Source organism: Plutella xylostella, chromosome 9, assembly GCF_932276165.1.
Source record: "Plutella xylostella chromosome 9, ilPluXylo3.1, whole genome shotgun sequence".
NCBI lineage: Eukaryota > Metazoa > Arthropoda > Insecta > Lepidoptera > Plutellidae > Plutella > Plutella xylostella.
The window spans coordinates 8,108,161-8,120,614 of NC_063989.1; the positions used below are offsets into that span (position 1 = coordinate 8,108,161).

General features: G+C 38.5%; 1 protein-coding gene across 1 annotated transcript; it reads right to left on the minus strand.

Annotated features, from left to right (window-relative positions):
* Positions 1 to 10,083: 10,083 nt before the first annotated feature.
* LOC105384912 (zinc finger protein Noc) lies at positions 10,084 to 12,212 on the minus strand. The gene is made up of 2 exons (XM_011555205.3): positions 11,773 to 12,212; positions 10,084 to 11,643 (listed from the first exon to the last, which is right to left on the minus strand). The coding sequence occupies exons 1-2, from the start codon at positions 11,854 to 11,856 to the stop codon at positions 10,387 to 10,389; spliced, it is 1,341 nt and encodes a 446-aa protein (XP_011553507.2). The 5' UTR covers positions 11,857 to 12,212; the 3' UTR covers positions 10,084 to 10,386.
* Positions 12,213 to 12,454: the final 242 nt, after the last annotated feature.

A 12,454-nucleotide genomic window follows, 5' to 3' on the forward strand; every position in this document is an offset into this window, starting at 1 on the left:
TCACAGCTAGTTACACGTCTTCACTAGCATATCTGCACCATTACAGCGATACGTATCACATGCCCCGGCACATAATGTATAATTACAGTCGTAGATAAAGACCATCACACACCTGGAAGGCACGACCTAACAAGCAGGTATTTTATCTCCTGTGCGACTCAAACAACATTACGACTGTTTAAGATTTATCGTTATTACACCACGTTTCCTCTGGGCAACGTTTTAATTACACAGATCGACGATAAACCATCCTGGGGGCGCACTTTTCTTCATTAGAAGATAGATGGCCGAAGTGTTAGCGGAAGATTTAGGAAGGCCGCGGGTAATGGTCTGTGCTGTACACTTGTAGGGATCCGGGGTATCTTTTACAGAAAGTTTCGAACGTCAGTCATTTCGTTAGACTAAAGTCTGTTTTTTAATCTCAGATACTAAATAAACGGTTTCTGAACCCGTCGATTGTCCCGCGATTAAGTGACGTATCGTTCTATTGGCGGGACAATCGAGTGTTGAAGAACCGTTTAGAGTCTGTTAATTTAGTATCTGAGATTAAAAAGCAGACCTTAGATATATTATTTATTTAAGTTTGAAGTCATTCAACTTTCCTTTGGAGTGTTCTATGACAAAAAGAGAACTACTGTTGGCAAACTGCTTACTGCTCTATAAGGATTGAAATGGAAACACAAACATTATTTTTTTATTTTCAACCTTCCGCATGTTTCCATAAATACCTTTATTATAAATCAATACACCATGAGGGTGAAATAAAACGTATCTAATACATAATTTACCGCAAGCATTATTGGGGATAAAAGAACATCGTCATCTCTACATAATTCATCAAAGAACAATATTGTGTTTTGACTCACCCTCTTTCTACATAAGATTTATTGCGACAACAATTTGTTGAGAAAATAAATGCATTCATATTTTTATTTTGGTAGGTAGGTACAACCGATTCAATTTTCTAAGTGACTTTAATAATTTTTATTCACAAAAGACAATTCAGGCCAACTTGTCTAAAAAAAATTTTGTACTAATCTTATGACTACTATTTATAAATATGAATTGAACCTCATTTGCAAAATCGTTAAAAAAATTACGATTCACATTTCCTCACAGTAATTTATTGCTCTGTACTTACGATCCGACCTAATTAGAAATCTCGATATCCTGACAACTCTATAAATAAATCTATTTGTTCCTATCATTGGTGCTGCATAATGTGTCGTTCCTGTCTAAACACCTAAAACATTCACTAAAGACATTTCAAATTTAATCTACTAACAGATACCAAATCGTTCTTCCACGATCATTCTCCAAACTTTATCGCATTAGAATCGAGTGACTAGGTGTATTGAAGCTCCGAAATCCCCCGACGATTCTGTGAGCTCTTACATCTAGAACGGCGGGTCGTCCGCAGGCCATTTGTCACGAGAGCCATTTGTACTTGTCGAATCACAGCCATTAGATGTGAGTGTGTGACCGCCAGGGGTTAAACCGTGCTCCGATCTGGAGATAGAGACGCCTTCAAGGCAACACAGACTGGGGAAATATCGACCAGTTTTCTGTGGAACTGCACAACTGGCAACAGGAACGGTGCGTCATTTATTAGACTGTGGTGTCTGGAGTGGCTCAGTCTAAACGTGGAGGGAACACAGCACTTGTCAATATCGACTTGTATGAGGAGAGCTGTCCTGTCAATTTATCTTACTTTGCGGCTATTGTTACAGGCGGCTGAGGTTACAGCTGATTTATAAGTAGCCTAGTTAATTATCTCAACCGTTGACATGTCGTTAATTTCACCTCGGTGCTCATTTATTACCGGACTGTCACTTAAGCCCATGCAACGTGTTCGCTATTAAACAATCCGAGATCGGATCTGTCCCTTTTTAATTCCAAGCTCATTTCTTTTATGTTTTAAAAGCGTCAATAAATACATTCGCATAAAACTAAAGTTTATCTCCGATCCCTTTGAAGTACGGTCCGAGAAAACAAACAGAGTAATAAAGAACGGCTTTATCTGAGCCACGAGTCGACACGCGAGCTAATTTACAACACTGCCGCAAGTTTTATCTTCATTAACCCATCGATTCACAATTAAGACGCGGAATAAATCTCCGGTAATGCGCGCTCGCCGCCCGCGCCGGTCGATTCCACTTCAAACAGATGTTATGTATAAATAAAGCCAAACGGAGGCAGCCACTCGATATATCCCTGTCCGCGGCAAACTTTACAGATCTATCAGCGTTGGGTACGCGACGCCAATGTCACATTGCATGCACGCAAATATGGACTCTATTCCCTTAACTTCTCCCAAAACTCTTCAACCATAAATATTTTTAAAACTCCTTCTTCTATTTCACTGTAGCTTAAAACCAACCAATACGTAAGAGTCGAATTCGCGCAGCAAGCAGCATACCTTGCGGCATTTGTCGCCGTCAGCGGCCGGCAAGCCTCATCTTATTTCCAGCGTAACGATTCGATGCTCACACACGATTATCTGGCGGTGGTATCCGCGGCATTACACTTGATATATCGGCGGAGACTCCTCCGTGCCAGCTGGAGGTTGATTTAACGCGACTATTCCTTCCGTGGCCCGGGAGCCGAGCGCAGATCTGACAGATGAACAGAGTGCTGGCTGATCACGGGAGAGATATCAACTTGGACTGCGCTGAGTTATGGATTGAGTTGGACAACGGTTAGGTTTACTTATTTAAGCGCTCAATAAATTGAGTAATAGCCAGTAGACGGCTATGAAAACGGGTGGAAAATTAAAATGGTTGAACTTCAGTCTTGGAGCTTTAACTACTGCCTTGTAATTCCTATAAGTACTTGTAAATAAGTGTACAAAGGGTGGGCTTAATGCTAAAATAATTTTCTAGGAATCAACCCACAGGCATGGGAAAATTATGTATGAAAATACCTATATTTATATATCTATGTTGAGGTCTTTTTGACTGACAAAACATATTTTATGTGGCACAAAAGAATGAAAAAATATTCCATCCTTTCCCTATAACCTCTACATAAATTACTTAAGTATACCATAAAAAGTATGTGTGTACCCATGAGAAATTCGCAATTCAGTCTGCCAACTCAAACTGGATAAGTTTCGCCAAATAATCAGTTGTAACTTATTGTTGCTGCCAGTATCGTTCAATACCAGTCATAGCCAGGGGTCCTATTCCCGTGACAGCGACTGTGACGGATGATCGCAACCGTGCACGTCAAGGGGGCTATCTAATGAATTGTTCCGAATAATCAAAGCACAGTTTTATAACGCGAAAGTTGAGTAACCGCTGCATTTGCGGGCGCGCCTGATTTATTCGCGTCGATAAGATAAAAGAATTGGAACATTTGTCTCAGCTCGGTGAATTGAATGATACGATTCGTCTTATTGTTGTGTTGAGCTTTTTCAGGTAAATTACTGGGATTAATCTTGTAATGTCATGAAATACACGTTGTATCAGATTAATAAGTTGTAAGTTTTCCGAAATAAATTGTATCGAATTACGAGCATAATTATTTTTCAATATGTGAGTGCATAAATAATGCTTCAAAGTCTACCTTAGGTACATCCAGCAATACTTAATCTTTTACCGTAAGGATGAACTTCATGTCTCCTGCAACCTTACACGAGTCAAACTAAATTCATCTCTATTGCTTCTTGATACGGTCCATACTGATGTGGTTTAAGTGGTCTGTTCTATCTCACACCTCATCTTAGCTTCTGTGCTTTTGACTGACAAGCTGCGCGCGATAAGACGCCGGTGACTTTGATGTATGTATGTATGCGAGTCTGCTTACACCACCTTCCATGCTAGTCTTGGTAGCTACAGGTACCATAGTAGGGGATTGCGAAATACATAGGATAGGTTTGTGTTTCGCAATATTTTTATGAATTTTCAGTCACTAACATTCACATTAACACGTCAAAATTTAATGGAAGTCGTAAAACAATTTGACAGACATACTAAAGAATGTTTTTCCCCAACTCCACACAAAAAGTCGTTACTGAACAGAAACGTCAAAACAACCAAATGACAGACGAGTCAAGGTTCCCAACGTAAAAATACATAAAATATCCCCGGTAATTACGTAAACAGACATATTGATGTGAGCCTGAAAGGTAATCATAAGCTAAAATTTATCATGGAGTGAATCACTCATGCGTTAAGACAGCTGACAGCGCGGCACATACATTATAATGATCGACAGCCCGACGTTTCTTGTCACAAAGGGATAATGTTGTTTCCACACTTCACTACCTTCCAACCTAAATCCAACCTTATACTTTCAGATCTAAGTACCTTTCGCCATGCTTTCCAAAAGTGTCCCTAACAGCGTTTCAACATTGAAACTAGTCGGATTATACCATGCACATAAAGTCTTAAAACAAATGAACGTAATCGAAACAAGTCCGTAGCGGTCTAATTTCAAAGTCGAAATCTAGCAGGCAATGGGATTGCAGGGCAGTGGTGGGAATGGTGGAAATTGAGCTTTCTCCTCTTTCTATCGAGGGTCGAGATTTGTGGTGGAGATGCGGTGGTAGATAAGCCATGTGGAGCGAGGCGCGGTGGCGCGGTAGCAGAGAGTCGCGTCGTTGGCATGTCATCGGGCAGCAATGAAGATTTATGAACGGACGGCGTCTCATTATGTATTTATATCAGAGTTGGGATAAGCTCGGTAATGTTTGCGAGTGAAAACTGGCTTTAGGCTGTCACGGGGCATTGTGCCTCTCGTATTTGAAGGCTGTTTATGAAATATAATTTTGTTTGACGGCTACTCCGGTCTGTAATGCTTTTATAATGTGGGGTTTGTCAGCTGTATGCTTCCGGTTGTCTGATTAATGGATCAACTGGTTTGGCAATTGATTAATAATATTACTATTTACAACGAAAATTAAATGTTCAACTTTTTAATTAAGGTATTTATCATCGTGTCAGTTTAATACACCTTGTTTGGCTACGGGCTCTCTAAAATTGATATTTCAATGTCTACGAAATGCACCTTTGAATTTTTTATAATACACATTTTATTTTATTAAGATGACTTTATAAACAAATTTTGTAGTAAATTTTAAATTTTAATTTCCCAAAAAAATTGCATAATGTTTCTTATATAATTATTAAATTGAGTTTAGCGACCATCTTAATTTGGTTGCGTATTCAAAGCTAAATTAATGTATTGAATTCTGACAGAACTACACGTCTCTTAGAAAAATATTTGGATAATAAATATTGAGTTTTGTTCCTTTATTTACCTAAGTAGGTAAAACTGAACATTCTCAGTAGTTTCCTTAATGAGTTCGTTATAAAAGTCTAAACAACCTTCCATGTTTCCATGAATCATGTTGCTCCAGATTTGCATTAACAAAGAGGTTATAGTTCTCTGTAACCTAAACAAACAGCCAATTTGATTCAGCCAGCCACTCGCACCACGCACCACCCCACCACATAAATCATAGTTGCTCGCCGTCATAAAGCGAATAAAATACGGACACATAAAGAATAAATGTTCGTATAAACGCTTTTACGTCTGTCAACGTGAAATATTGTATCCTGTATATGTTCACCAACTTTACTCTGCTGCTTTTGCAAGTTGAAATAGTCTTTGTAACGTTGTGGTAAGGAATAGGAGGATAAGTTGGTGATTGCTTCACTTTGGAAACGAGTAGTTTAGACTGCCACTTCTGTTACGCGATTATTTATCTTTGTGAAACATCCTGTGAGATATGGTTGGTCATGGGATGTAGTCTTGATATCAATTCTACACCTCGAATGGTGCACATAAAGTTCTAACATGTTCGCAAGAAAACCTCAATTTACCTTTCACTTACATGTGGTTTAAGTATAAATAAGCGCCATTGCGGTGTACAGTAATTTTGTTGCATCAATACTCTTATGCTTTATAAAATTTAAAATCTGCATTTAACCAACCATGTTATTAATCTTTTCTTTGCTTTCTCTCATAGATTAATTACTAAAAGTGCTTAGACATTTTCACAAATCTGCATAAAAAATTGAAATTAAACTGAACTTATCCAAATAGTTACATATGTAAATGAATACACTGAAAAGGCTCTGACATTTTCACAACAAAACATGCGTAAAATTAATGCCAACAACCGGGTTGTTAATTAGTTTCGTACTGGGACTTCACAAATATGTCGGAGGTTGACAGGTAATTATGGAATAATTGTCGCGATATTGCCCTCGTCATGTAGTCCTAGTCACCAGTCAATTCTGTCACACAGTGCCAATACATTTCGAGGTCTATTATGTTATTGTGATTACTACAATATGGCTTCACTACACTGACTGCAGGTGCGAGTTTCAATGTGTTCTTTGTTGTGTTATAATAATTGTTTCAACAATAGTATAACGACGATACATTATTGTGAATGTTTCGTTTAGTAGCAGGGTGATGCTTTATATTCAAAAGACAGAAATAACAATCAACGAAACACTGTGAAACAAAGAGTCATGCGACGTCGTTTATCATGATTACACTACCACATCGTTGCTATAAACTGCCGACATTATAATTGCCTTGTTTCACTGTCTTTTTCCTTTCATGTTTTAACTATACTTTTATGCTAAACACTATTTTATAATTAAAGTAACTATGCTTAATTAAATAATTCAAAAACGAGGCTTTGTTATCAAGAAACAATGATATGACAATATGTCGGTGTGGTTTTTTAGAGAGTACATGCAACATCAAAAAACACGTTAAATAATTAAAGAAGCAACCTTTTCAAGTAATTATATGAAAAATCTAAGTAATATTTGACACATTGAAAGTTAAATTAAATTAACTTTAACTTTATCCTTAGAAATAAACATAGACTCAGCGAGATAGAGCTACCAGGGCTACAGGGCTTTGTAGCAGTAAGCGCATCCATCACGCTCTTCCGACTCCGAGTGATAGATGAGTGGTAGTCAGGTGGTGGTGTGGGGTGGTAGATGTGCCGTTTACTTCATTCAGCTCTAACTGTTTGTTTGAATCTCCTGCAACGTTGTCTGGGAGAAATCGTTTTAACGGATAAGACAATAAGACTGCCGTTGCTTAGTGAGCTGTTGTTTGTCTGCAAATAAAATATATTAATAAAATATATATCGCTTTAAGCGATAAGACCGCCATTTTTGTACATACATATGTACATGTACTAACACATGTTAGTATTTAAGTTATGTAAGGTTATTGTATGTGTGTGTACAAATAAAGAATATTCTATCTATCTATATTGTATAGTTACAAATTATTATATAACTTCTACTTGAAGAGTGAAGACCATACAGCTGGCGAACTGCACTGCATTAAAAACAAACTCCGACTAAATTTAAAACTGTTCTATAGTTAGGTACCTAAATATAGAATCATTTTAAAAAACATTTCCAACACCTACTAGTACATGATATACCTAAAAGATAATCATCTAAAAGCTTTTTTTAAATTTTCACAATATTTCCTCTTCTAACCCTCAAATACACACGTCATTTCCTAGCGGCCCTCACAAAGGCGCGGGCTCATTACCGCAACGCGCCGCCCTGTCACGGCCATAAAGAATGAACTCACAGATTCTACTCCGGGCGATCCATCATATGAATACCGTAGAGTACTCAAAATACAATGGGGAAAATAAGCTGGTGGCGTTAAGAATTCACTGTATTACAGAGAGGTAGAGTACCCTATTATAAGTAGATTGTAGTTGATAAGGAACGTTTCGATGATTAATTGAGCTAGATTTATGATATACCATAGTGAATTAAGGATGAGATTATCCCTTGTCTTGTTAGCTACATAGGAGCGTCTTAAAGAAGCTTTTAGACACACAATACTAACACGAATCTCAGCTACATAATTTATTTTACCTACAACACTATGAAACATAAACAACATCACGACAATAGACAACATATAACTTATAGTCTAATATTTCTCTGAATCAAATGGAGCTAATAAAACTTGAAAAATACGCTACCGTCATTGTCAATAATAAACATAACAATAAAGTAACATAATAACGCATCTTAGCCCACAGAATATTTATCACCAGATCTGTATCATTCATTCATTCGTTCAGTCAGTCACGCATTGTCTGGGTTCCGGTGACATTTAATGTCAATAGGGTCCAATAGACCTTACGCTTCATTTCAGGGTTACATTAAACGCTTACGTAAATGTAAATGGCATTAATATGCCTATATTATTACGCTCTAAATGTGTAACTACTGTCAATTGAATTGTGGGATAAATTTTCAATTTTTAAATAAATAACATTACCAAGTACAGGAATTATTAACATAACAATAAGGTCTGTATTGACAACAATACCTACTACTCTGGGGTAAGGTAAGGTAACCCTAATTTGATGTGTGGGTCTATAATACCCCGTATGCATAATTCATCCGCTGATAATATGTTAATTTACTCCACCTTATGTTTATGCTAATCGTAATTGGTTATTTCGTTGTACGGATTATGTGGTTCTATCGTATCAATCTCAGGAAAGCATCTGTCAAATTTAATCTTAACGTGAGATATTCTTAGTGAGCTAGCAATGTTATCAAGTAGGGTCGTGGCATGAATTATATTTATATTGTTACTCCAGTAAATGTTACACAACTAAGGTAACCCCATTACTTTTTAAATGATATCATATCATTAATCAGCCAGTTAGTGTAAACTGGACTGCGACGGGCATAAATTAGCCCATTTTATATACAATCGTTAAATAATTGACGTTTACAGTCGTCGTTATGGGGTTAATTAAACGTCCCGAGTTTAAAGTGATGCCAAATTAATCCAATATTTTATGGAGTCATAATATTTTTATAGCTTATTTCTGCTACATTGAGAACGAGAATGATCGTTAATATGCATAAAAACTTATTTTGAATGCAAGGCTGAACAAATTAGTTCCACGGTATGCCGGTAGATGTCATTAGCAGTGTAGTTTTTAACTAAAAGTTTAATTTCTCTACTAATATACCATTAAGATAGTTTCATTCATAAATTAAGAACATTTTTTAGTCTTTAAATAAAAGCAAGATATAAACGATTCTTGAATGGGAGAATACACTTGATAGTGTTTTTGATATACCTAACTAGTTTTAGACATGAAAATTCAATCCAATTTTTATCATATCCTACACGCTTAATAGCCGGATCGAAATCTTTGAAACTATTATTATTACTGATAGATATAAAAATACAGTTCAGATTTAATGAAGTAGGTACTTAGTCTTCTAATAAGTATTCTAAACAAATATATACATTATGATCGCCACAAAGGTTGAAGATAAAATTGTAGACTACGAGAAAAATATATTTAAAAAAGTTATTAACTTTTAATCCCTTCAATGGTTGTATATAAAAGAAAAATAAATAAAAAATAAGAAAAAAACCTGTAATACCTATCTACGTAGCATGTCAATTCTCACTTTATCGCACGCTACTCTACCGGCTGCCTTTCAGCCTTTTCGTGCGACCAATTATGCTTTTGACAGTTGAATTTCCAACATGACATGGGGCTAATCAAAATAGCATTTATTAAAAAAACTTGACATTAACAAAGCTGACAGCTCACGGCTTTGTTGTTAATGACGTTGAACATTCGACGCTCACTTCTTTACTATTTTTTATTAAAACTTTTTAGTGAATTATTCAACTAAAATATGTTTCTCCTTAGTGGTTTTTCTTTTGCTCTTTGCTTGGCTGACTTTTAATCTTAATTTCAAAACTAACTTCCACTGTTCAAATGATGCCTTGTAAGTAATTCATTCTTGGTATATTTTTTGCTGCTAGACATAGTTATTAAGTATTTCTATTTGATTGATGTAATGTTTATCACGCTCCTACAGTTCTCGTGGCGTTGATTGACGGGCTTAATGTGTGTTTGAGGTATATTAATCAATCATGGAGGAACATTAATAAAAAAATAGAAAGCATTTGTTTTGATATGCAGACGTTGATGGTTATACCTACATATTTTCAGCATTAATCAATTTTAGAGATTCAATTTAATAGGCTTCTGTGTAGGTTTACGATTTAGGGATTTCATTCAAAGAAAAATACTTTTTCAATTGGTATGTAGACATTATATTCGAAATAATTCATTTATAATATTAAACATAGATATTATTATATACACATAACATTTGGCTGTACAAGTCGTCACATAGCTCAATAGCTCTAATCCTTGCAGCGACATCCGTCGGCAAGTTGACTTACATAAATAACTATCAGTATAAATTGCACTAAACACTAAATTTGTCATGGCGCATATCGCCTTTAGCGTAGAACGTGAATAGTCTATTGATATCACAGAAGAAAATTGGACAATACAACTATTAAGATTTAAATCAGTCCATCACTAGTTTACTGGTGGACAGCGGCGGCGCCGAGTCTTTGGCCATACATCGCGTATGGAGAGTAGAACGGTCCCAGAGCAGGGTTGAATGCACCGTAGGGGGATGCACCGAGACCCGCAGGGAGGCCGGACTTGGAGTATGGATGGTAGCGACTCGCCGAGAGCGGGCTGAGCGGCGCCGTCGGGTACGCACCGCGCAGGCCAGCCGTCGTGAACAGAGGACTCAGCGGGTTCATCATTGAAGGCTGGGACGAAGACACCGATGACGGAGTAGATCCATCAGTTGTGTGACTTCTGAGGTGTTGCAAAAGCTCCTCAGAATTTCCGAATCGCTTTCCACAGTAAGATTCACCAACAATCCAATTGCAAACATAAGGGCGACTAAGCTGAGCGTACGGCATGCCGCCGGCGCCTTGTTGTGAGAGGGCCATTGCCATCGCCAGGTTGTACTTTTGGTGGTCACACTGAGTGCATCCAGCAGGGCACGATCCATTGTTCATTAGCAGGTGGTGGTTATTAACGGAGAATTGACACCCTGTGCAGTAGGGATCCTTGCATACGGGAATCATAGTTTCTCCACCAGCAGGTGTTTTAACTCGTGCGTATCCGAGGTAAGGGTTTGGAGAGGCCCCCGGGAAGGCAGCAGCAGCAGCTAACATGGCAGCGTGATGCGCACTGAATGGAGCCCCTGCATAGGGTGGTCTGAATGCGGGATTGGCATGTTGTTCCATACCGGGAGGGTAGCAAAGTCCACTCAGTGGGTTAAATCCGGGCAATCCAGGAATGTTTTTGAAGGCACCAAGATGATCTTTTCCATGGCCAAGCACTTCCAAACCGGATCTAATAATCGGACTTGTACCGGAAGAACTAGCTGAGGATTTGTGATCATTTGAAGGGCTGTTCTTTCCAGTTTCTGCCGTGTTCGGGGGTGTAGATTTTCGGCCGGGTGTGCTTTTTCCTGATTTCTTTTCATCGGAGCTGTCAGTGCTCGCTTTGGAGGATGGCCTGGCGTCTTCTGGTTTCTTAGTCACTACATTTGTTTCGTACGGTTTGAATGCGAGATGTTTAATTTCCGGAGTGGTACGTGGTTTGTCTTTAGTCATCCCGTTATTTGGAGAACTACGGCTAACTACATCACTGTTCACACTGTTCACTGTTTTCTTCTTGTCCAGCGGTGGCAGCAGAGGCTTAGCCGGAGAGGAGTCTGCCCCAATTTGGCTGCAAGTTTGTGCCAAAAGCGCAAGCGGACTTTTCTTCGAATCCAACTGTAACAAAGAAAGTAATGGTTAATATAATACTCAAAATACAAATGGTAGATAAATAATAATATTCTTAATGTTTTTTTAATTAAAAAAATAAAATAATTATTTTTTAAATAAATTATAAAAACTTACAGAGGATGGAAGCGGTGACAAATAATCAGGCTGCAAGTATTGGTTAGGATTCGCCATCATTACTCCGTCTTCAAGAACCACCATTTGGAGAAAACTTTGAACGATCACTTAACTTCACTGTTTAAATATTGCTTCTAACAACAAAGTACTCTGACACCGGTGCGCGAGACAACTTGAAAGCGTGCGTCCGTGGTGGCGGCTGAGAGAACTGTGAGCGACCGGACCCCACCAAATCTTGATGTGAAACCGTCCCCTCACCCCGCACCCTGCGCGAGGGAGATAGCACTGTGCAGGTGCTGAGTTAGAGCAGGCGCGCTATATCTCTCCGCTGCAGCGCATGATAAAAAATAAAGCGGAAACGACACATAGCTGCATTGCGGGAGGGGAAAAAGGAAAGGCGGTATGCTCGGCAGCCGGCTGCGGATTGAGACGTGCGATGGTGTTGGTGGCTCGCCACCCATGACGGCCGCCGCTTTGAGAAGCCGCCGCGAGCCTGGCTCCGAGTCTACCTGCTCGCTCGGCGCTGCCCGCGCTTGCTCCAAGCCGCTCGCCGACACTTTTTGTTCCTCGCCACTTTTATTACGCCCCCGACTACAGCGTAACAGCTTCTTTCTTTTGCTCGCGTCACTCCACGTACTTTACTGCTGACACATTTAAAACTACTTACTTGTTTACGGCGCTC

What these genes read in the sequence shown, in the direction of transcription:
- LOC105384912 (XM_011555205.3), bottom strand. Translation starts at nt 11,856, where the DNA reads ATGGTGGTTCTTGAAGACGGAGTAATGATGGCGAATCCTAACCAATAC. An exon ending in TGTCACCGCTTCCATCCTCT is followed by an intron (nt 11,644 to 11,772) that starts GTAAGTTTTTAT and finishes TCTTTGTTACAG; the next exon opens with TTGGATTCGAAGAAAAGTCC.